Source organism: Pelodiscus sinensis, chromosome 1, assembly GCF_052426305.1.
Source record: "Pelodiscus sinensis isolate ZL-2025 chromosome 1, ASM5242630v1, whole genome shotgun sequence".
In the NCBI taxonomy this organism is placed as follows: Eukaryota; Metazoa; Chordata; order Testudines; family Trionychidae; genus Pelodiscus; species Pelodiscus sinensis.
This window is the reverse complement of record NC_143052.1, coordinates 97132299-97158835: the sequence shown is the minus strand read 5'-3', so window position 1 is coordinate 97158835 and position 26537 is coordinate 97132299. Positions and strand designations below refer to the sequence as shown.

The window sequence follows — 26537 nt, the reverse complement described above, 5'->3', positions numbered from 1 at the left end:
AGCAGTCAAGAACCAAAGACTCTTCTCAGGACTTTGTTAAAAGGCTTGTGGAAACATCATGAATGAAGTAAACAAAAACTCCTAATTCCTGCTCTATTAGGAACAATGGGTGTGTAAATCCCTTCTTACCAAATAGAAAAAAGGCAAAGACTGAAAAAATTAATTCCTGAGCTGCTAACACAGTGCTACAAAACACAGTAAACAAAGGGAAAATTATAAAATAGCCACTTCACAGTATCTTAAAGGTGGCTGTAATGAGGCAGAGACTGAACATTTCTATATTTCAGCAAATAGGAATCACATAGGAACTGAATGATTTCAATGGAGCAGTGGAGGGTCATTAAAAGGAAGCACAATACACACTACATTGTGCATGTCATTTCTGATAATGGTACAACTTGTAGTACATTATTCCACAACCTGCACAAGTTCCTAATGCTGACCAATGTAATAAGGTTCACACAAATGTGCGAAAAATAAACCTAGACAACTCATGCCAAATTCATTACCTCAGAAACATCAGAAAAACCCTTTTTCTCCCCCTCCAGAAAATGCCAATTGGTTAAAAACAAATGTTCTGCAGAAATGTCTTGGTTTTGACAAATGTATGTAGAAACATAAGGCAGGGGTCCTTCAGAAACCTGGCAGGCTCAGGGGGAACTCACATTGCTAGGGCACACTGCTTCCAGTTAGTACTGCCATACTGTACAGCAGAATAAGACAACCCAGAGCTCCCAGACTACCTGGCAGCCACAGTTCTAGAGGGGGCAGTCTAGGCTTCTTGCTCTGCAGTGTGATGCCTGGAAACTCAAGCACAGACAGGACAGTGCTCTCAGGGCTCTCTGCCCCTGCTTTGTGCAAGGGAATTCTCCAGGTCTGAAGGACAGCCTATGGAGTTGTCTAGAGTTGGGAAGCAGCTGGCTGCTCCATTTCATTTAGGAAAAAAGTCATAGTGAAATGTTTGGATTTTTCTGAAACAAAAATGTTTTGGAATTTCCGTTCCTTAGACTATTCCTAATTGCATCCTGTTCTTCCTCAGAAATATGTTGGCCTGTTCTACTGCAAACTTGCCTGACGTGTCAAAGAGGATCTGGACATGATTTAGCATTATAGGCATCATGTGCTCTTCCCACCTCTTAAAATTCCACTAGAGTCAATGATGCTTTGAAAACACGGGTACAATCATATTTATCCACATTGAGTATTATTTCATGTGGTGCAAGTAGGTTTCCTGAAATCAGTGAAAATGCTTGTGTAATATGACAGCCTTAGACTCACAGAAGAAAAGGGTTAGAAAAGATCTCAGCAGCTCATCTAGTCCAGTCTCCTGCTTAAAGCAGGACCAACTACATCATCTCAGCCAGGACTCTCTCAAGCCAGGACTTAAAAACCTCTAAGGGTGGAGATTCCACCACCTTCCTAGATAACCCATTCCAGTGCTTTACCGTTCTCCTAGTGAAATAGTTTTTCCTGTTATCCAACTTAGACCTCCCGCACTGCAACTAGAGACCACTGGCTCTAGTTCTGTCATCTGCCACCACTATGAAGAGCCTGGCTTTATTCTCTTTGGAACCCGTCTTCAGCAGTTAAAGGCTGCTATTCAATCTGCCCCCCCCCACTCGTCTCTTCTGTAGACTAAACAAGCCCAAATCCCTCAGCCTCTCCTCATAAGTCAAGTGCTCCAGCCTTCTAATAATTTTCATTGCCCTCCACTGAACTCTCCAATTTGCCCACATTATTTCTGCAGAGGAGGAGGGCGGCAAAACTGGACCCAATATTTCAGATATGGCCTCACCACCAGTATACCTGGTAAGCTGTGTGCTTGTGTGACCACTCAGGAGAGTTTTAAATGCCTCCCAGCTCATTAGCAGAGTGCTGACAGAAAGGTTTTTGTTTCTACTGGTGGTGCACATTCACACATGCCTTGGTGCATATAAAATTATTATGCACATAGATGGTATAACATCTTCACATGGAAGGAAAAGTTTAGAGGGAACATGGCTCACCAGTGCTAAATGGAGAGGAATAATCATGTCCCTCAATCTGCTGGTAACATTCCTATTAGCGCAGCCCAATAAGCGGTCAGCCTTCTTGGCAACAAGAGCACACTGTTGACTCACATTCAACTTCTTGTCTACTGTAATCCCCAAGTCCTTTTCTGCCAATCGGTGCCTAGCCTGTAGCAGTGAAGGGGATTCTTCTCTCCTTAGTGCATGACTCTGTACCTGTCCTTGTTGAACCTCATCAGATTTCTTTATGCCCGATCCTCCAATTTGTCCAGGTCACTCTAGACCCTAGACCTACCCTCCAGCCTCTCTACCTCTTCCCCCAGCATTGTGTCCATCTGCAAATTTGCTGAAGGTGCAATCCATTCCACATCCAGATCATTAATAAAGATGTGGAACAAAACCAGACCCAGGACTGACCACTGAGGTGCTCCACTTGATACTGGTTACCAACCAGACAGCGAGACATTGATGACTGCCCATTGAGCCAGACAATCTAGTCAGCTTTCTATGGATCTTATAGTACATTCATCCTATCCATACTTCTTTAACTTACTGGCAAGAATACTGTAGGAGATTATTAAAACTTTGCTAAAGTTAAAGTATATCATGTCCATCACTTTCCTCATATTCACAGAGCCAATTACCTTATAGAAGGAAATTAGGTTCGTCAGGCATAACTTGCCCTTGGTGAATCTATGTTGATTGTTCCTGATCACTTTCCTCTCTTCCAAGAGTTTCAAAATGAATTCCTTGAGAACCTGCTCCATGATTTTTCCAAGGACTGAGGTGAGGCTGACTGGTCTATAGCTCCCCAGATGCTCCTCCTTTCTTTTTTAAAGATGAGCACTACATTTGCTTTTTTTCCCAATCATCCAGGACCGCCCCCAGTTGTCACAAGTTCTCAAAGATAATGGCCAGTGGCTCTGCAATTACATCAGACTCCTTTCTTAGCACTCTTGGATGCATTAGATCTGGCCCCATTGACTTGTGCATGTCCAGTTTATCTAAATAGCCCTTAACCTGTTCTTTCCCACTGAGGGCTGCTCACCTCTTCACTACACTGTGCTGTCCAGGGCAGCAGTCCGGAAGCACACTTTGTCTGTGAAGACCGAGACAAAAAAAGCATTAAGTACTTCTTTTTCCACATCATCTGTCACTAGACTGCCTTCTTCATTCAGGAAGGGTTCCACACTTTTCCTGACCTCCTTTTTTTTGCTAACACACCTGTAGAAACCCTTCTTGTTATCTTTCACATCCCTTGTTAGTTACAATTCCAACTATGCTTTGGTCTTCCTGATTGCCCCCCTGCATGCTTGAGCAATGTTTTTATATTCTTCCCTAGTCACGTCCCAAGTGTCCACTTCTTGTAAGCCTCCTTTTTGTATTTAAGCTTATCAAAGAGTTATCTGTTAAGTCATATTTACACACACTTGTATAAGTATGGCTGGCTGTCTTGGGATAGTCTGCTCTCTGTACCAATCAATAATTGCTCCACATATGACCTCTGTTACCTTTGACCTAAGTAGCTTGGAACAGCCTCAGAGGATAATGAGGAAAAGACTAGCAGATCAATCTTGCCAAACAGAGATTATGAATACAACCGCTCCCTGAGTTATGAACAAGTTATGGACCAACAGTTGGTCCGTAACTCAAAGTACTCGTAACTCGGATCCCATAGCGTTACATGGCGACCGCGCTGTTTGTAAGCATGGATTGCCGTTCGTAACTCGGATCTGCATTTATGATCACTTTGGTCGTAAGTGCGGATGGTCGCAAGTGGAGGTGGTTGTAACTTGGGGAGCGGCTGTACGTACTGTTTCTGCCATTCCACTTATTGTAGGGGACACACACACACACACACACACACACACACACCCACACCCACACCCTTCTCTGCACTGAAGAAGGTATGTAGCTAGCTAAAGTTGATATCTGCCTGTTACTTCATGTGGAAAAGATATTAAAATAATGAAAACAGCAATGAATAAAGTATTTTACTCAAGGATCATCTTTCACTTTTACCGTCTCTTTCCACAAGGGTTTTTTCCTCTCAAGATCCTAGCAAATGGTGTGATTTGGTTGTACCTTAACAGCAATTTGATAAAAATTGGTTTTGCCTTTCTATGGAGTCTCAATCCAAGTTTACTAACAAGTAGATTGACATGATATACAAATTACTGCCACTGTCTCCAAATGCTGAACTTTGAATACAACAGATCTATCTGCACAGCTGAAAACCATGCAGCTATGAAACTCAATGCTGAGCCTCTGTGATCTAATTAAACTTTTCAAAACTCTGCTATGGAAAGATAATTAGTTTATGTTTGGAAGAAGTATTTTTTACACTGACAGTGCCTTTTCCAATTCCCAAACTATGTCTTAAAAATTATAAATACACCTCAGAACATGTACTATTATGGTGACCTGAGTGCTTAATTTGTCATGAAAGAAGTACCAGGGTTCAACTTTATAACTGATATGGCAAGCAGGCCACAGGTGCGGACAAAAAAAACCCCACACATTTAGTAAGCCAAGCCTAGAAGTGCTTGGACTCAGCCCTCATATAAATTAAGCACTGGGTAATTTCTGTCATGCAAGTTTTTAGACAATTTCATGTCAGCGGTATAAGGAAAAATCCCAGTCATGGTAAGGTCACAGTCCAAGTTGGTGGTGGAAGAGGGGGATAAACGGGCCCACTCCGAACTCATCCTCTAGGAATGGCTTCTAACCTGTAGGGCTGGGTCTGGCTCCCTGTTCTGGGTGTTGTGACTTTAGGTGTTAGGTTGCAACACCAAACAAGTTTGGCCTTCCATATCCATCTAAGGAGGGGCAGACATGTTAAACCTAAATGGTGCTATGACCAAATCGTCCAGGACACAACACCCAGAGCAGAGAGCCATCTCCACAGGAGCCACCCCTCTAGAGGTCTCATATATTATTATAATTCATGATTACCAAGAATACTGTGACTTCCAAAATCAGAACCTTACTAATACACATGCCTCATGGTAGCAGGCTGAGTGCTCACAGTAAGAGAGGCTTAAGATTTCATCTCTCCTGCAAGAAAACTGTGCTGCTTTTACAAGGAAGTAATGTTATTCAATGTAATTCACCTTGAAGGCCAAGAAACCTACTGCAAGGCAGGTAGACTTTTAAGGCTCCTGGATGAGATGTGGAACTAAATCATACAACATGGTAACTGGAGAAAACACAGTTCTGGTGAGCTCTCAAACACACAGCTTGGAATTTTTGTCAGCCAATCAGAATGCTACCAGACAAAGAAAAAACAAAAAGGGCTTGAGTTTGTTCTCTTTACCTTAAGCTCATCCGCATCATAGAAGTCTATGCGCACTGCAGGCACCATCCAGGTCTGGAAGAGAGTGGCCAAGATCTGTTTGGCAATCGCATCTGCAATGAGGTGGAAGTGAAGAGGGTTTCGCCTGGTATAAAAAGGGAGAGAGATACATCAGTTCAAAGGTTTCACCAATTATAAGCTAAGAATACCAAAATGATACAAAAGTTACCCAACTCTAGTACACTATAGCATGAAAACATATAGCACCCAGCACAACAGACTCCTAGTCCATGGCTGAGGCTCCTAGGTGCTACCACAATCTACACACATTAATTAGTAGTCACTGAAACACAGGGCCAGCTCTTCAGTAGAATGCTCATTGGTGTAGTTCTATTTACTTCAATAGAGTGATGCTAATTTACACCAGCTGAAGATCTGGCCTATAAAGTCCAATTTGGTCTTTTAAAGAAGAACAGTCCCCTTTTGGGGGCCTAAACTGACAAGGCGATTGTATTTACTCTTCTGGGTCCCCCTCGTGACCTCTCTATGTGATGAGAATATTTGCCTCTAAATAAACAGGAAGAAGAGCGGTTCAAAACATGGCGGTGTTGAGCCTGCATATATGTTTGATTAAGAACACACACTGGGTATGGTGACACTTGGCAGAATTTGATTTTTTTAAATTTCAAATGGAAAAAATATTTTTTCATCCCTTCATAGCCCTTTTCCCCCTGTCCCCATTCTTATTAGTTTTAACTTAATGTAAGTTTCTTCTGAGTTGCCAAGACAAGCACCCAGCTGTGGGGAAAGCTACCTGGCTTTTGGATGGCTGTTAGGGACTCATACTCCTCGTATTTGTATTTTGGGGTCTATTCTGTGCCTTGCCAGTGCTGCAGCCACCTCCCTACACAGGAGCAAATGGTGCCTGTGAGAGGTTGGGGAGCAGGGAGGACCATCCAGAGGGACAGGGAGGGGACAATAGAGGCACTTCATTTAAGCAACCACAATTTTGGCAGGCGTACAAAGGGGGTGCTCCCCAGTGCTACCATGGGTCACCTATGTCCCTACACACATCTGTTGCCTGCAGGCATCCTGTGTCAGAGGTTCAGCAGACATGCAGCGACCCCTCTGAAGCTCCACTGTCACAGAAGTGAGAGCGTTTTGGCGAGCCGAGACCTCTCTGCCAGCACCTCCCAATGGTGAGTGAAAGAGCAAATCACTGTCAGCAGGGCTAAATCAAATGCATCCAACCAGGATGAGTGAGTTGAAGGGTTTGATAAAGCTTACAGAATGCTTTCACTGGAACAGAAACTGTGACATTACAAACGCCACAGTTAAATCACCATTCCTTGCTTCCCTCTTTGGGGAAGGGATAGCAACAGCCTGATCTTTATTCAACTTCTGTGGTAAGAGTATGGAGACCTGTCAGTAGAATTTAGCAATGATTTGTAGTAAGCAGGGGTACTGCATATTTATCCATACACTAGCAACTTCGCCATCAGCAAAGAAGGATGGGAATCTGTGCAAACCACTAAGAAGACAGATGGTCCATTTAGCTTTTAGTATCAGCACAACCTTCCTTTGATCCCCTGGGAGGCATAATGGAGTCCTATTTATGTGGAATTTATAAAGGTAAATGGGTGCAGTTGTCAAATGACATTTTTCATCCACAATGGAGAAACGCTTAATTTCAGCTGCTGGGAAAGATGATGTTTACTACTAAATTCTGGAGCATGAAGAAGAACTGGGGGAACCCAGGTGTGTTTGGGTCCAAGCATGTCCAAGACGGTACGTTGCGGTTAGATTTGATATAACTCAAAAGGTCAAATGTCTTCTCTTTCCCTATTCTCTGCCCCAGAGAACAATCTGTCACTTTGTATTGTCATTCCCTGTTTGCTCCAAGAAAGATCATTCAAGTTTTTCCTCAATGAGCACAGGCAAGAACAAGAGTGTGCAAATGTATCAAATGAACAGGATATGAAGGGGTAGCATGTGGTTCTGGAAGAAAAAGACAATTCTAGTGACATTAGAGGTCAGTAACAATTTTGTAGTGCCTCGGACATAAGCTTTCTGCATGTGGGGTTCAAGCCAACATTGACTGAAATCACTGGAGTCATTCAGTGGGGATGTGGACTATGCCAAATTTGGGGAGGTACAAAAAGTACAATTACCAGTATAACACGTAGATTTGCAACAAGACGGTGAAATAATTTCACAGTTCTACCACCACCCAATTTGATTCCAACAACATCAAAACCAGTAAAACAATAGCAGTTCCCATTGTGGAGGAACTGAGAGAATTTTAATCTCTAGCATGACCCAGGGCAGGGAGAGAAAGGAGTAGGAATTCAACTGTTTGCCAGCTACCGAGCAGTGGTGTAGTCATGGGTGGGCCTGAGTGGGCTATGGCCCACCCATTTCTTATCCAGGCCCACCCTTGCAGGCCAGGGTGTGAGGGCTGGCCCCATTCAGCCTGGTGCTCTGGCCAGGAAGTAGGGCTGGAGTGTGGGGGCGGTTACCTCCCCCCCATTGCCCGAACACCCAAAATTGGGGCTAACCCAGGTGGGCCCTTCTGACTATGCCACTGCTGCTATCTCATTAGCAAACCAAGGTGGCAACAGTAATTACGTCTATATCTACTTCATTAGCTCTGAACTAGAGAAGAGGATGACACCATGGGTGATCTACATTTCCCAGTAAGAGAAACCAGGTAGCATGCCAAGAGAATGTGGGAACAACAGAGATTAGGAAAAACATTTCTTTGGCACAGGAAAGGCAAAGCGAAATTTAGTACAAAAGCAGTACATTTTGGAACAGGCAAAGCAATATGTAAAAGTGTGTTGGTAAGTGTGAAAATTCCACAGGGTCATCAATCTCAGAAGCGGAAGTTGGTCTGACTCTGAACATATAATGTAGTGTTTGCAGATATCTCCCAGCTGCTTTTGTTGTGCAGCTTTTCAGGGCCATTAATTCATATAACTCAAATTGGAGAAGAAAAGAAGTATAAAGAAGAAACTGAGGAAAACAATAACAACAAAAGTTTTCATCTACTTTAAATCACAAACTAATAAAATTATACCAAATACTAACAGATGAAATAAAGCCATGAAAAGGAAAGTTATAATTCTTATAGAAATAAATTCATGTTTAGTGGCATTTCATACTCATTCAAATTGACCCAGAGTGTATCAAACTTAAATAGAAGTATGTGGATGACATTTTCTTTTGTTCAGCTCATCCTGGGAAAAAGGAGTAGCTGTACTCATACTAAAAAAATCTCTTTCAAAATAACAAATGGTCTGGTAGCACTTTAAAGACTAACAAACATGTAGATGGTATCATGAGCTTTTGTGGGCACAGCCACTTTTGTGGATTGTGACCATCTGAAGAAGTGGGCTGTGCCCATGAAAGTTGTGCCCACGAAAGTCTAGACCATTTGTTGTTTTTTCCTGTACAGACTAACTCGGCTACCCCCTGAAGCCTCTTTCAAAATATTAACTCACAGTGAAGATTCAGCTGGAAGCAAGGTATGTATTAGAGGCTAAATAGGGGCTTAACAATTATCTACCTACCTAATGAAGATCCCAGTGACCTGCCGACAGACAGCACTAAAGGGTATACTGACCAAAGGACGTCTTCGGTGAGGTGATTTAATTATGCAATCATTTAGGCCCAGATCTACAAACAGATTTAGGTCTCAGAAACAATCTATTTTGAGGTCTGTTCTGTGGGTTACGCAGGAGATAGGAGATCCTGATGCCTACAGTAAGGCAACAGCACATGCCCAGAAGCAGAAACGAAGGCACTTAAAAAATGTTTACGGCAACTCCATAGGTGCAGAGTGAGTTTAGGCACCTACAGGACTCAGTGGTAGCCAAGCAGCAGTTTGTGGATTGTGGTGCTACCTATAAAATAAGACTTCAACACTGAAGATCTTTTGTATGTAGGGACCTTACAGATCAGACAAAACTGAATAATTCAGAGCAACGACCACTCATTACTAAGAATCCCTTAAGAACATAACTGAACTGTGTCTAATAAATAATAATTGAGCTAGATTTAATAAGCAATAACCAACGCGGATATACTGAACATTGCTAGAGGTCATTCCAGCCAACGTTGAATCTAGTCATTAGTTTGTTTCCAATGGTGGCATTAAACTACTGGAGGTGGAAGTCTGTGTTGTGCGCACATGGATGTTTGAGGGAGGGAGCAACATCCAGACGCGCACTGAACTCCTTCTGGAATTCTACAGCCATTGTCCTAGCATTACTTGTGGGCAAGGCCTTTGACTGGAGACGATGTCTATACCCTTTCAAGGTCGATAGGCTATGGGTTTCCATGGAGTGTTCTTGAAAAGGCTTCGTAAAACTCTATGATAAAACCCAACTTCACTGTGAGGGTCAATGACTTGAACTCAGAATCCTTCTCCTCACCAGGGGGCATGAGGCAGAGGAGACCTCTTCCCTCTTCATTATTTGCCAATGTTATTGAACTACAAGCCGTGAGAATTGTGGATGACTCCACAGAAAGTAAAATTTCTTTAGACTCAGATGATGTTTTGATTTACCTTTTGGAATCCATGAAATCTTTTGGTCTTTTTTCCCCAATATGGAGAAGCAAATTGAAAAGACAGATATACAAATTGAAAAGACAGTCCATCACCCCATTCGATAGGGAGGGAAATTGGCTGGCATTCAAATACTTTTGACAGTATGTGGTTTGGAGGAATGTTTCTGTGGGGGAGCATCCACCTGTCAAAATGAGACTTCAGTTTCTTCCGATGGAGGGTAGGGAAAGATGGAGAGACACATTTACAGTGAGTATGGATTCTGAAAATGTTTAAGTGGCAGCTGGAAACATTGGAAGCTGGTGGGGGTGCGATATTTAGGTGTATGGGAAAACGGGGGGAAAGAGCACAATGTGCTTTTTGGCAAGTTATGATGTTATTTTTGTCTTTATATCTGTATGTCTGTGCTGTCTTTCATAACAAATTCATCAGAGCAGGGACTGTCTTATGCTCTATCTTTCTAAAGCACATGGCATAAGGGACCTGAGTTTAGGCTAGAGATGTCAACATGTAGTCAACAACACAATTAACCGATAACTAGGTTTATCGGTTAATCTTGGAACTACACATGCTCACCTAACCAGCAAAGGCGGGGGAGGGGGAGCCAGTGTCCGTGTGGAGCTGGCTTTAAGCTGACCCCACACGAGTACTGGATCCGCCTGCTCCAACCCCGCACTGCTGTTTCTGATAGAGAGGCAGTATCATGGAGGGTGAGGGAAGCAGGTGGGAGCCCATATGCACAAGGAGCTGGATTTCAAGCCAGCTCCCAGTGTATGCTGGCTCCGCAGATTAGCCTGCCTCCCTGCCCCCACTGCTTCCGTGGGATGCAGAGCAGCCTCTGTCTGTGCGGATCTTGGACTCCCATGGACAGAGGCTACTGCCACCCCACACTGCTGTCTCTGATACAGAGGCAGCAGCACGAGGTGACAGGGGGCTCCTGGAGGAGGAGGGAGCGAGCAGGAGCATGCTGTCTGCCAACACTGTCCCCGGGTACTATCAGATAGTTGTGTAACTGCAAAGATTTCATGCGATTACACGATTATTCAATGACATGGTATCTAACATCCCTAGTTTAGGTACTACCAGGATGCACAATAAATAATGTCAGATTCTGTCCCTCATTCTTGTGTCAGATTCAGCAGACAGCCTTCTTGGGGGCTAATCCAAGTTTCTGGTATGAATGCCCCCAGGAGCCAGGACCATCACAAACCTTGCCACTTTCTGCTCCACCTTCTGCACAGTTTTCACCCTGCCTTCACTAACACACACATACAGCTGCATAGATATTTCACCACCCAAAAGAAATTCTTACTCCGAAACACAATTGCCCCCATCCTTCTATACCAGGGGCCCGGCCAAAAGCAAGAATAAAAGACAGGTTAATTGTATCACTATCGGAAGGTGCTCAGATACTACGATGATTGGGGAAGTATAAGAATTTGAATAAAATAGGACAAGAGAGACCTTAAACTATCCCTGGAGGAAGATTCCTTATAATACATCATAGAATTATTGGTTTGCAGCCCCCTGCCCAAAACAGAACCAATCCCAACTAAATCATCCCAGCCAGGGTTTTGTCAAGCCGGGACTTAAAAACCTCTAGGGATGGAAATTCCACCACCTCCCTAGGTAACCCATTCCAGTGCTTCACCACACTCCTAGTGAAATAGTTTTTCCTAATATCCAACCTAAACCTCCCCCACTGTAATTTGAGACCATTGCTTCTTGTTCTGCCATCTGTCACTACTGAGAACAGCCTCTCTCCATCCTCTTTGGGATTTCCCTTCAGGAAGTTGAAGGCTGCTATCAAATCCCCCCTCATTCTTCTCTTCTGCAGACTAAACAAGCCCAGATCCCTCAGCCTCGCCTCGTAGGTCATGTGCTCCAGCCCCCCTAATCATTTTGGCTGTCCTCTGCTGGACACTCTCCAATACGTCCACATCCTTTCTGTAACAGAGAATATAAATTCTTCCCTAATTTTTAAACATGAACCCAAATTATGGCGAAATAGTCAATAACCTAGGAAGCATACACTATATATTTTGGAGAGTTTGTGCATCTATCTGTCTGTGTGTCCGTCCATCCATCTGGGAGTCCATTTGTTCAAGAACTCCTCCTAAACGGTAAGACTTAAGACGACCAAGCTTCACATGCAGCTTTCTCTTATCATAACTTAAAGCAAGGTCAGGGTCTGGCTGTGCCAGGACAATGGGATGTGCCTGGAATGTGATTGTTTCACATCAAATGGAAAGGGAGGGATATGAAAACAGGGACAGTTATACTCACGAATGAGCAGAGGGGCAGCAAGTACCCCACCCATAGGGAGCAACCACTGGCTAACAGCATGGCCCCACCACCTCTGGGGATCACACGAACGAACGTCCCCCTCCAATCCCAGATCGGCTCCAGGGAGAATCTGGCAGGTAGCCAAAGTGGCCCCATGTTATCCCCAGGGAGAAGCCTGCGGGTGGGCAGCACAGCCCACTAGCCTGGGCTGGCCCCAGGCCAAGGCAAAGTTGGGTAAATCTTCTAGTATTTATATATATATATATATATATATATATATATATATATATATATATATATATATAAATCACTTTCCCAAAATGATGAGAAGAAATTCCAATCAAGATTTTCAAAAATATGCACCTAAGTCTAAGCTCTCAAATCTATATGTAAACACCTACAAGAGACTCCAATTTTCAAAAGTGATAAACATCAAGAAGCATCAAGAGAAGCAAATACTTGAAACCAGGAATGTTGAGAATCAGAGTAAAGAATTAGACAACTAACTTTAGAGCTCCATTTTTGAAAAATCTCAGGGTCCAACTCTTCCATTTCAAAACATCCTCATCTTTTAATAGGCTTTTGACCTGCTTAAATGTAGGTGGCTCATTCTCTTTGGACTAGCTTCTGTCATAGGAGCTAAATATAAACATATGTAATTGAAAAAGGAAGTAGGCAGTCAGTCTCACTTCTCCTGCCTTCCTTCTGCACTTTTAGGTAGCACAATTGTTAGTCATCCAAAACAAAAACAAAACAGCTGCTTGACTGAATGATCCCCTTTCTATACCAGAGGCATTTGTATTTTTTATAAGCATAGAATGGTCAATTGTCCAACGTGGTTATTTAATAGAATATTAGGTTTGGAAGAAACCTTTGGAGGTCATCTAGTCCAGTGTTTCTCAACCTTTTTTTGCTCATGGACCCCTTCTGAGCCTCATTCATCATACACCTAGCAGTTAAGTTTGGGTGGCCCCCTCAGAAACTTACTGTGGCCCCCTAATGTTCCGTTTTTTTTTTCCATGTGGCCCCCTAGAAGTAAGGTGTGGCCTCCTGGGGAGCCATATGGCCCACATTGAGAACCATTGATCTAGTCCAACTCCCTTCTCGAAGCAGGACCAGCCCCAGCAAACCAAGCCTAGCCTTAAAAACCTCTCAAAGATGGAGATTCTACCACCTCCCAAGGTAACCCAAAAGCTATACTTTATTAAGAGAAGCACGAAAAGAAGGCACTACTGTTAATATCTATAACAAATGGATACAAGAATTTCAAACAGAAATTATAACAGACATATGGGGCGGAGAGGGAGAAACAGTTCCAGTGCCCATATGACAAACTCTCTCTACCATAGAGTGAATTTCAATACAAAATCATTACAAATGTTCCATTACCTTCCAGATGCAGTATTGATTAAAAGCTTCCTGCTTCCCAAACTTTTGGAGAGTTTATAAAGAGGAAATATGAAAGAATAACCCCATATTTTTGTTTTACGCTGACATACAGGAACTTTGGAAATTAACTGACACTTGTATAGTTTTATTTTTGTTTTTTTGCAAGTGATAGAGGTTGAGAGGAATTTACTGTTTTCTTCCTTAGTGTTCTATTTCTAGGATCACTGGAAAGGAAAGAAAGTTCTCAATTATAGACACACTTATAGCAGCTGGAAAACGTATCACACATTGAAACTGCTGCAGAACGAAATTCCTGTAAAAACAGGCTGACAAGTTTAAAATGTGAGAGACAAAGAATGACAGAGATCTTGAACTCTCAAATTAACTCCTTTACAGCTAAGTGGTCTCCCGGGTATATAGCTATTACTTTACATAAGTTTTAATTATCTTCCAGTATTGACTTAGAACTCCTACATAGAAATTAGATGTAACCCATTTTATTTAAACCAGAAATAGGGTGTGTTTTTTTTGTCTGTCTATACTGATTAGTTTCATTCTCATCGCTTTCATGTTATAATTTATGGCCCCAATTCTTCAGACACTTATGCATGTACTCAACTTTAAGCATGTGAATAGGTTCACTAAAGTAGGTGGAGCTACTTAAAGATAAATACATGTGTCATTACATAATTGTTCATGTGTTTGTATGAGGTGCACACAACTTGTGAAAGATCTAGTAAAGAGCGACTTTTAACAGTGCTCTAGGTAGTACAAGAATATTTATGGCAATAATCTTTGCATGTGATTTTGAGGTAAGGCATAACTTTACAATAATAAACATTAGGTAAAATTTCAAAAGCGCCTAAGTCTCATTTTCAAAAGTGATTCAGCACTTGGAAACCTAAATCTCACTGAAAGGCAGTAGCAACTAGGCTGCCAAATGTCTTTTGAAATGGGACGTAGGAGCTTTTGAAACATTTTCCCCACCAGCTGACACTCTGAAAATGTCTGATGGATTGGGTTAGTGCTTTTCACCTTGGGAAAACTCAGTTTAAATTTGGTTTAGATCTAGGTTGACCATACATCCTATATTGTCTGGGACAGCCCCTTTTTAAGCCCTTCCTTGGCCTTCCCAACTTTTTTGTGAAAGTGGGCATCTGTCCCATTTTCTCTTGACAAGAGATCATCAGCTGTCCAAAGCAAACTAGACAAATGCTCAGGGTTTGCCCCCAAAAGGAGTGAACTCTTGTGGGGCACAGAAGAACATGCAGGGCATGGAGGTGTTAAGAAGCAATTACAGCTCAGGAAGGGCTCAGGAAACTGGGTTGGGCCAGGCTGACCCTGGAAGGAGAGGGAGGACTCAGGCTGGCCCCACATGGGTGGATGGCAGTAGGGCATGAAACAGCCTCTGGGATGTCCCATTTTCTCTTTAGAAAAATACTCTCTACTTAGATCACAAGTGAAATAAATCTGATGGTCTCAGTCAAGCCCCTATTGAAAATTAATCCACATACTAAAGCACCCATATAATTTGGTATAATTAGCAATTCAGATGCCCAGGGCTAGAGAACAGGAGCATTGCAGGCCAGGATAAGAGGACACTGCAAGCTTTCCCCCCATGCAGATCAGTCAATGCATAGCCCACAAATTTTGTGTCAATCACATCAAACTGCATTACAAGCCATTGTGATTTTGTGATGTGAACGTATGTTTTCTGACTCAACTCCTTTTCACTGGGGAATGAAGTACAGTTTTGAGCCTGGTGTTCCTATGAGGAAGACTTCTGCTAATGCTACTACATCATGTACCTCCTTCTCTTCCCACTCCCTGGTGGTTGAATAGAAAAGTAGTTTCCAAACTGCTTGCCTCAGTATCTTCACTTGTATTCCATGATCTGTATGGGATGTTTAGAATCACAAACTTACTGTTTTAATCGATAGCAGAGAAAGACCTACAGAGAGCTTAACATGCTCAGTATGCAAAATTTTCTGCAAGTTCAAGCAGGGGAGAAGGGATAGCATGCTTCATCTTTAGAAGCTCCCGTAGACTACATTCGTTATGACCCAGCTCTCCAGCTGTTTTTTGTCTTTCTTTCCCGCACTCTAGCTCAAAGGTAGGGGGATATAATGAATATGTTAATGCACAGGAGGGAGGATGATTAGACTGACATGACATCCTTTTCTCAGAAAATTGCCACAGACTGTATAAGGCAGTCTAGGGACCTCTTTTGTATTAAAATACACAGTGACACTCCAGCTGAAGCATCCTTTAATTACTAAATTACAATGAAATGCCGATAAAAGCATGTGTGACATTCACATGAATGCCAGACAAACTCATTGCAATCAGTGCTATGACAACAAACACCAAATGGAATACAGTAGGAGGAGAGGGGACAAGAGTGCATACTTGAAAGGGGCCAAGGTCTCTAACAACAGGATGTGTTCTAGGGGCATTCTAGGCCACGGTAGAGATGTATTAGCAAAGCTGCCTGAGGGAAGCTGCACAGTGTCTGCCCACTGTATAACCAGCCCACTTTCTTGCAATCTGGTCCTTCAGTTGCACAGTACAATCCTGCAATTTCTCTTTGTTACTGGCAGTGCTAAATCCTCTGCCTGCTAGATTACATCTGTCTGAATTTCCATGATCAAAAGAATCCAAAAAGGTCTTTGACAATGGATGCTTGTACGTTTCACTTTTTCAAAGATATTTGAGTGTGTAAATAGTGATCATGAAAGTGAAGCACTAAAAATGTCAGTTTAAAGCCAGGTACAGAAGAGCTGACAACAAGCCCAAACCAAGCAACTTACAGACACTATAAGCTAACTCTGCTTAAAACAAGCCAATATTGGCTTGTTATAAGCAGACTTGATAATTCTGAGAGCAAGCAAGCTACCAGCCCATCTTTCACACACATACGGGCTGGCTTCTTCATTGCAATTCGCTTCCAACCTGCAATGCCTGCTTCTAGTCAGATCTCACCCTCTCATAGAAGACTGCTGACCCTGCTGAACTGTGTTGTGCACAAATAGGAACAGAAAGAGACAGCTTCAAAACAAATTTTCACTTGTGGTCTTCCACATTAGAGTTTGAACCTACAGCCATGAAATTATACTCACACCTTCTGAACTAACCTCTTGCACCCCTCTATTCAACTTGCATATTGCACTACAAAGATCTGTATCAACATTTCTCCATTTCTTTCTAGTCTAATCTAATCAAGCTAATCTTCAAAATGCATACCCATTTCCAAAATAGCATTGTTTATATACAGAATACAATGCAATGAACTCTGGATTAAATTTAAACTAATGACATACTGGGCTGCATTATTAAGAGCATTGCCAGCAGATCTAGGGAAGTGATTATCCCCCTTTATTTGGCACTGCTGAGGCCACATCTGTAGTACTGTATCCAATTCTGCCCCTACCCCTCATTACAGAAAGGATGTGGATGCATTGGAGAAAGTCCAAAGGAGGTTAACAAAAATGATTAGAGGACTTATGAGGAGAGGCTGAGATATTTGGGCTTGTTTAGTCTATAGAAGAGAAAAGCGATGGGAGATTTGAAAGAAGCCTTGAAGGGGGTTTCCAAAGAGGATGGAGAGAAGCTGTTCTCAGTGGTGACAGATAACAGAATGAGGAGCAACGGTCTCCAGTTGCAGTGGAGAGGTGTAGGTTGCCTATTAGGAAATCTATTTCACTAGGAGGGTAGTGAAGTACTGGAATGGGTTACACCTTGGGAGGTGGTGGAATCTCCGTCCCTAGAGGTTTTTAAGTCCCGGCTTGACGAAGTCCTGGTTGGGATGATTTAGTGGGGGGTTAGTCCTGCTTTTATAGCAAGGGGTGGGACTTGATGGGCTCCTTCAGGTCTCTTCCAACCCTGTGATTCTAATTTTCAGCTGAAAATATCTGATGTTTCTTTTGACCTCTCTCTACATTCCGAAAAAGTTTCTTCGGCTTTTGATGTGACCAAGGAAGTGTTACTGAGACACGGGGACTCTGCATAGATAGGCCTGGCCCCAGTTGATGTTTAGGGTGACAGACCCACCGCTGGCTTGTTCAGCAAAATGAGAAAGAAACCTTGCTGACCTTCCTGTCTCCTCTCCCTCCATATTGAACAATTTGGCTCCTAAGGAGAAGGGCTATTTCTATGGCGGATGGATCTGAGTATGTTTTGACTTGTGTGTTTCCACTAGCTAAAAATAAAACTAAAGCCGTTACCCTGCATCTCATTAGAAGAAAAAAACCCAGTTAGATGTAAGAGATGTGTAATTAGCATACTAGCAAAACCAGACCTAAACTGGACCATTTCTACTAATCACGACAAACCCTTTGGGAGCTGCTGTACTGCTAACCTTATGCCAGTCACACTCCTGAGTATGACGGACTCAGCCAGCAGAATGCATTAATTTTTTAAAACAGAAAATAGATGTTGCAGCTTAGTCATGGTGAGGATTATTTATAATGTTATTATCTTTCTATCACCGGACGGAATCAAATAAGTGATTTCTTCTAAAATAATAGTACAAGGATAAAAAAATCCCTACACTTTGTAGGGCAGCAGGAAACACACAGAACACTAAAGTCATCCCTAAATGAGGGAATGGAGTAGGAGAGAAAGTACAAAGTAACTGATCTTTGGGCAAAATGATCACAAATACACTGACAATAAATATTTAAAATAAAAAGCTAAGGATAAAGACAATAAATGCCCAGATTACATGAAAATATTTTGAAGTGTTAGTAAGGAACAGATAATGGTTTCAAAAATGTAAAAGATTTTAATGTTCACAAATCCATTTTGGAACTTCCTAAAGAACGTCTTTATTTCTGTTCTTTCTGTATATGATCATTTGCTGTGCTCATCTTGGAAAAGTGCAGTGGTCTGAATCACATGGTGTTGCCGTTAAGTCCTTCCAGGACTATTTATTCACAATGAGAATTTTTTTTGTTGTGTCCTGAATATTCCCCCCGCCCCCCCAGACACAAGCCAGGGCTTGTGTGAGCAGGAATCGGACTGGTGGGAGATAATATGCTGGAAGTATGCTCATCTGCAAGAGGTGAGGGTTCCAAATCTGTCTGGGCCAGCTGAGAACTATGAGTAATACCCTAGCTCTATCCTGCTTGATAGTGTGTTGTAGAAACAGGAAAAGTGGGAATGAGTGTAGTAGGGGTGCTTCCCACAATATGCTGAACGCATCCCCTAGAGAAAGGGGGCCTATAACCACCCTGTTGCAATAGTATGGGCAAACAGGTGTTTGTGTGGATGATAATTAGGTCCACTATTGGGAACCCTCCTCTTCTGGAAAAGGTGTGTCAAAATTGTGGAATCGATTTCCCACTTGTGATTCTGTGGAAAGTGTCTGCTGTGGCTGTCCGTGAGCACATTGCAACCTATCTCCCAGGCAAAGACAATCAGCCTTATGTTTCATAGAATGCACCATTCCCACAGTCGCACTGCCTCCCAGAAGAGCTGGTAAGATCGGGCTCCGGTTGATATAGTACATTGCAGTGACATTGTCCATACGTTTTTGTGCGGTTTTGTTTTGAATCAGAGGGAGGAACTGTATACAAGCATTGTGGACTGCCATGAGTTCGAGCAGACTGATGTACTTGTTGACTTCTTCCTTGACCTATTGACCTATTGAGCTTGAAGAACACAGTTGCCCAAGTGAGCTCCCCAACCCAATAGCAAAGCATCCGTAGTGATTGTCAGTGATGCTGGAAGTTGATGGAAAGGGACCCCTTTGCACAAACTGTCGTGCAGGGTCCACCATGTGAGCATGGTCTTTATCTTGCCTGACATGGTAAGGTATTTGTACACCGTTCTCAGCCACGCCTGAAGTGGCCTCAAGTGGAGGCAGGCATGTGGCACCACAAATGTGGCTATGGCCATGTGTCATAAGAGTCTGTTATTCAGAGTGAGAACCTTTGTTCTAGTAAGGATGCTGTTGCTATCTTGCAGTCTAGGTGTGCTCCTATAAATTCTAAAGTCTGTGTAGGAGTTAGTATGCACTTCACTAAGTTTATCTGGAGGCCCAGAGTGTCGAATAGTGCTCTGGTGGTTGTTACTGCCTGTTCTGTGTCACACACTGTGGCGCCTTTTAGCAGGCAATCATCGAGGTATGGAAATATGGTGATGCCCATTCTGAGTAAGTAGGTGGCCACTACTGCCAGGACCTTCAAGAAGACCCGTGGGGCTGTTGAGAGCCCAAAGGGTAACACTTTGTACTGGAAATGCAGGTTCCCTATCATGAATTGTAAGAATCATCTGTGGGACAGGTATGTCGAAATATGAAAATACGCATTCTGGAGGTTGAGGGTGGACAGCCAAACTCACTTTTCTAAGGCAGGAATAGTGGTGGTGAGGGTTACCATTTGAATTGTTGGGAAATGGTTGAGTTTGCAGAGATCTAAAATAGGTCTCCATCCTCCCATCTTCATGGGGGTGAGGAAGTAGTGGGAGTAAAATCCCTTACTCCTGTGTTCTGGTGGTACCTTTTCTATGGCACCCAGCTGTAGCAGGTGTTGTGCCTCTCATACGAGCACATACCTGTGAGAGGGGTCCCTGAAGAAGGATGGAGAAGGGGGATGGTTAGAAATGGAATGCAGTAACTCATTTTCATGATTTCCAGCATCCACTTCTGGGTAATGATGGTACGCCAAGCTGAATAGAATGCAGTTAGTCTGCTGCCAAATGTTGTAGAGGGTTTGGATTGCTGCCCTGGAAACATTGGGGCTGTCAGACCCTCGACCAGGCCTTCAAAATGCCTTTCAGTATGTTGAAGGTTGTTGAGCTATTGTCTGCTCAGCGGACTGCCTGTGCTTGGTTTGGCTTGGCTGATACCTATTGTCATAATGCCTTGGCTGCTGGTTGAATGATGTTGGTTTGTATCTTTCTGTGAATGCCCTTCCCTTTTTTCTTTTTGTAACAGGTAAATGAATGCCAAGTGTTTTTAATGTGGCTCATGAGTCTTTTAATGTGTGGAGTGAGGTGTTTGTGGATTCTGCGAAGAATTTGGTCCCTTCAAATGACAAGTCTTCAACTGTGGCTTGGACTTCTCTCAGGAAACCTGAAAGTTGGAGCCATGATACATGCCTCATGACGATTTGCTTAGGAGAGAGACCTTGATGCCATGTCCACCAAATCTATAGCAGCCTGAAGAGCCGTTCTGGAGATTAATGGTCCCTCATTGATGTCTGCTTTAAACTGTTCTCTTTTGTTGTCAGAGAGAAACTCAAAGGATGTAAGCTGATCAAATACATGGTGTGTATATTTCGCGAGGAGTGAGGAATAGTTTGAGATTCTGAGGTGAAGGCTATTTGATGAATATGACTTTCTGCCCATTAGATCTAATCACTTCCAGTCTCTGTCATAAGGGACTGTCCAGGTAGCCTGCTGTTTTCTTCTCTGATTGACAGCATCCACCACCAAAGAATTTGGGGTTGGGTGTTGTCATGATCATGAGGGTTAGCCAGCAGCCTGGGGACTAAAGAGTTAACTATACCTAACTCAGGTAGATTCAGCCAATAGGAATGTAGGTAGGAATCTCAAACTCAGACAAAGGCATTTTTGGGTTTCCTTCCTTTGTCTCTGGGAGTTTCTCTCCAGCTATTGAAGGGGACAGGATGTCTCCCTCTAAGAAAATACTCTTCACAGTCTGTAAGTAGGAAAAAGTTTAGATGAATCCGTTAGGTTTTATTGTTTTATGGTTTGGGAAATGGGATCTGGTCTGTGCATTTAAAAATGGGTTTTGTTCTTCTTTGTAACTCAGCTCCTGGCCCATGGTAAATTTCTCCTCCATGAGTATATTATTTTGTTACTGTTCCATCTACTCATTATGCTTGCAACAGGAATATTGTGGTGATAATAAAAGTTCTTTCTCTTTTCTTTTTATTAACCTGGTAATGGTTAATTTTGTGTGTCCTGGTTTGAACTGTAGGGGTGAGATTTCCCAAGTAGTCTCTCCCTGGTTGCTTTATTAATATTTGGGTGGTGGCAGTGGAGATTTTATCCCCAAAATCTAAATTGTTGAGATTTTGGGGGGAAATTTTATACCAAAACCTGGTAGATAAGGTTTTGGGGTACTTTTGCTGGCCCCCACTTCTGCATTTATCATGCCAGAGTGGGGAAGAAGCCATGACAGGTGTTAAAAAAGGAAGTCGGCCTCTTTTGGGGTGACATAATATTTATGGTCCGACCTCTTACATGTCAGAAAAATCGTAGCTGGCATTTGCCAAATAGTTTTTGTTGGGTCCACGAGGGATTCGTTTATGGGGATAGCCAGCCTGGCATGAGAAGAGGCATGCAGTATATTCGTCAGCTTATGCTAAGTCTCAGACATAGCTGACAGGGGTATCTCTAGATTGCCTGCAAATCTTTTAAACATTTCTTGGAACAATTTGAAGTTTGGAGGCGGGGGAACAATTGTATTGTCTGGAGACAATGATGAAATGTGGGTGGGTGGGGGTGAGTCAGGTGTCTGATCTTCACCCGTCATGTCTACCTCCTCTTTTTCCTCAGACAAGATGGAATGAGCAGAAGACTGGGCCGTAGAGACCTGGGGTCTAGGAGTTGGTGGTAGCTGTTGTGGCTGCTGTGTTCTATATCCTGCCCAAAGGTCCCAGTACAGCCAGTTAGGATGGATGGGTGGCAGGAGCCATTGAGGTTGTTGCCACTGCTAAATCTGTTGCGTGGGCTTGGGTGAGGAGTGTCTGGGTATGCATCTGAACTGTATCATCATCATCGTTGTCATTGTCACTCAATAGAGGTGGTGCTGAAGCTGGCATGGTAGAGAGGCTAAATCTTGATTTATTCAGGGTGCTGTCGGTACTGAATAGTGGCATTCCCGGTACTGAAGAGACTATTAGCTTCGCTGACTTGATGAATTGTGGTACCGGTGGAGGCAGGAGTGGAATGGGCACCACTGGAATCTGCACCATTGGTGCTGGCAGTCTGGGTTGCAGCGGTACGAGCTGTTTCGTATGAGCTGCCAGTGACGAGTATTTGGTTAGCAGGGGGCCCTGTGGGAGGCAGCACTGTGGCGCTCAGTGCTGAGGTTAAACGTGCTCTTGTCAGTGCCGTGGTCGACACCAATGGCATTCTTGCCGGTGCCAAAGTGGAGCCTTTTTATTTTTATTTTTTCAATGGATACCTATTTTGTTGGTACTTTGGTGGAGGAAGGGTGGGCCTTCTCCTTGGGGTCTCATCTTGTATTGGTGCCAGCCCCATTCCCTGCCTGCTCTTCTGGCACTCAGATTGTATCGGTGCAGGGGCAGACTTTTTATTGAGAGAGCGCTTCCTCAAGGGGGACTCAGTTCCTGAGGAAGAATGGGACCTCTTTCCAGGTACTTGGGCCCTTTCCTGGTCTTTTGGGCTCGACTTAATGGGAATCCCTCTCTCAGATGCCGCCCCTGGGATGGATGCCTGGGGAGGAGGGCATGCTACGCTCACGGTCTGAGGCAGGTCGAGTGGTCTTCTCCAGCTGTATCATTTTTAGATGGAGTTCTCTGGCTTTTCTCATTCTTGTGAGTTTCCTGCAATAAGGGCACTGATCTGTAGAGTGCTCCTCACCCAAGCAGTAGACATACTCAGAGGGCCTGTCCGATATGGGAATGGATAGTCTGCATCCCGTACACCGCTTAAATCCCGGTGAGCCAGGCATGTCCCAGTAAAAGAACAACTTAGGGAAGTTTCTGCCAATTGGTGCTGCAACAATGAACTATCTATAGACTATACTACTTAAACTTGAACCAGAGAAAACAGAAACCCAGAAAAAAAGGCTTTTTTTTTTTTTTTTTTTAAAGAAAAAAGAAACTAACAACTATGGTAATAAAGCTAAGTATTAACTATTAACTCATTAGCTAAGAATGAGGGTGACTGCTAAGCTGCGACCAAAGCCAGTGGTGGTATAGAAGGAACCAAAGAGACAGTTGACTTCGCATGCACGATAGCTGTTTCAAATGTCACGCGCCGGCGTCCTGTGTCTGCAGCCAACCCATGGGCCCTACTACCGAAAGTCTCTGAGTAGAGCTGCATTGGCGCTCAAGCACCCAAGGTGGAGCACGCACAGGGACACTCCTTGAAGAAGTAGTTGCAGCAGCTCAGAGAGCTACACGGGCTAGCTCTCCCAACCCGGAATCCTGGGTACATACTAGAGCAGCCAGTGTCCATGATCTAGCATTTAATCTATCTAGACCAAAAGCTTAATCAAATATTTCTACATGTGCTGCAGTCATATCCATAACTGCAATCAGTACAGTTATAGGGTCACATTTTGATACCCTTGCTCACACTCAGTAGTCCATAAATGGTCTCATTGGACCTGATCCTTCACTGCCTTGCACTTTATGCAGTCATTTACAAGTAGGACTCAAACACCACCCATCTGATTTAGGAGTAGGGATGAGAAAGGTTGACCGGCAAGCATCACCCATTAAGGATAATGTGGGCAATAGTTTTTGAAAGGGGGCCACTTCACAAATTTCTAAAGCGGCCATGGGCTGTCCTGGAAGAGGGTGGGGCCAGAAGCCTTCCTGTGCTCCTCCACCCACAGACCCTGATTGGCCTGGGGGAGGGGGAGAGCATGAAATCTTTGCCCCCTCATCCCCCAGTGCCTAGAAAGAACCACCAGCTGTTTTGAACAGCTGAAGGTTCCCTCTGGTGCCATGCACGCCTGGCGGGGAAAGGAGACTTAACGCGCTCCCCTGTCCCAAGGTCTGGGGGGAGGAGGGAGGAGGGAGCAGCAGGGCAGCAGCTGGCTGGATCAACTGGCTTGGCAGGCTGAATCTGGCCCTTGGAGGCTGTCTTGTGCAGCACAGGGATAAGTGATTTGGGTGCAGGAGGGCCTGAGAGGTCTGGGAGGGATTTTAGGTGAAGGAGGCAGTTGTAATCTGGGGCACAGGATTGGGGTACAGACAGAGATGTGGGTTGTGACCTAGGGCAGGGGACTGTGGTGCATGGGTTTGGGTTGTGACCTAGGGCAGGAGGGCATGGTGATCTGGGGCAGGAGGTTGGAGTGCAGAGACTGGGAGGGGATAGAGGCTCGTGAGGGGGGCAGAGGAAGGCTCTGGCTGGGAGACACTTACCTGGCTGACTCCTGGCCAGCAGCCCAACATGTTTCTCAGGCAAGAGCCTGCCCTGCCCCTGCATAGGCTGCAGGGCCATGTGTTCTATGAATAAGAGCCTGAGAAGAGGGGGGAATGGTGCTTCACACGCTGCTTGTTCTTCAGGATAGTGCTGAGGGCAGGAGCAGCATTCCCTGCTGTTAAGAGTTTGTGGAACACAAACCGCCCACCAGTCACCTTTCTGAGTGGCGTGCAGGGGAGGGGCAAGCAGGGGAGTCTGCTTGAGACTCCCTGCTGCATCTGCAGGCCAGATCTGGTAGCTTGGTGGGCCAGATCCTGCAGAGAGTGTTTTGCTGAGGCCTAATCTAGCCCTTGGTGAGTATACCGTGCATGGTAACAGGTTTACTTTGTAAAAATATGGTGTAAACTGCAGGCCCGGACAACATAATACCAATGTCCGTGTATAAATCTCAAATTCCTATCTATACTTGTGCCATAAACTATTATACCTAGGCCTAATGAGTATTACATTAATATTTTACATCACTCAAGTGTGCCAGGTATTTTATAGTACAGAGAGACAGTCTGTGTGCTCGCATAATGTATTGGGTGTATCTGACTGGGCCACTGATTAATGAGGCCACTTTAGAAGTCTGCATGAAGATAGAATTATAAACTATTCCTGGAACAGTAGCACCCAACCTGCCTTCCTTCCAAACAGGAGCATTTGCAGTAGCCTGGTCTCCCCCAAAGTGACAGTTTAGAAAGAGCAAGTGCTTATTTTATTGGAATCAGACACATGACATAAAAGATGAGAAAGACAATTTTACCTGTGAAACAAGACCGATTTGACAAGTGTGACGACATCCCGACTGGCATTGTACCCAGCACAAACAATGGCAACATGGATTGTCTGAGGGAGAAAAGGAAACAAATAAAGTCTTCTTTTTATTTTGCGTTTTATCATTCATTAAAGAGCAAACCGACATGCCGGGCTATATTTATTGCCACAATTGTTAGAGACTGGAGTGGGTGGTCTGCAGCTGTTTGCAGCCCACTTGAGGCAGTTTTGTTAAAAACATTTTAATTGAGTTATAACACCATCATCATTCCAAAGTCATTACTGCTGCTAAATTACATCTGATGTGGGAAAGGCATTGTATTTATCATCTGTGTGAGGAGAGAGAGAGAGTGAGAGAGTGAGCATTACGTTACATATTTATACATGCACACACAGTTTCCAGGTATACTATTAAAGGTGTACAAATATGCACAGATATTCTAAACACTGTTTTATCTTCTGTACTGAGATCTGCAAGTGTATAGAGATCCATTATAAGCAGACATGTTCCAGAAATTTAAATGATCTAAAAATTAAATATGATTATTTTAGCTTTTAATCTGAGGATGAGCAAGGATGGAGTAAGACTCCAAGAATGGGATACTGGAATAGTTTTAACACTTCTGCCCACTCTCCTTTGAATCTGTGGCAGAAGTTTGGCAAGTTCTTCTATTATCTCAAGGAAGGGTAAGGAAAGTTAAAAAGGTGCTATTAATTCTCAGTAATAATTATTAACATGAACATCATTCATTTACCCTGATGTGAATGGTTCACAGTAAATCAGTGCCATTGCTTTGGGAAAATAGAAAATTAACCTTTACAGATTTTGATTTGATCTTCCCTTTTTGGGAAAAAAAAAAAAAAAAAAAAAAACCTGAATCAAGAAGCCAAAGAGAACTGTAGGAATGTCTCACTGGCTTCCCTTTGAAGCTTGGCTAGCTAGTTTCTGACTCAGACAGCTCTCACTTTCTGAAGGGAGCTCCTGAGGCAAAGAGCAAATAGGAATTTTCACGCATAGGGTATGTCTGCACTACCAAGTTTTGCTGATAAAACTTATGTCCATAGCCAAAAGCTGAAA

The 26537-nt window shown here is 43.5% G+C and overlaps 1 protein-coding gene across 7 annotated transcripts in view; it reads right to left on the bottom strand.

Annotated features, from left to right (window-relative positions):
* The window catches only part of LARGE1 (LARGE xylosyl- and glucuronyltransferase 1), a 499616-nt gene that overhangs the window by 201096 nt on the left and 271983 nt on the right, over window positions 1-26537 (bottom strand). For all 7 annotated transcript variants that reach the window (XM_025178894.3, XM_025178889.3, XM_089781534.1 and 4 more), the window contains 2 exons: window positions 25449-25531; window positions 5326-5449 (listed from right to left, as the gene is read on the bottom strand). In XM_025178894.3, coding sequence (XP_025034679.1) covers window positions 5326-5449; window positions 25449-25531 — 207 coding nt within the window. The remainder of the gene's footprint in view (window positions 1-5325; window positions 5450-25448; window positions 25532-26537) is intronic.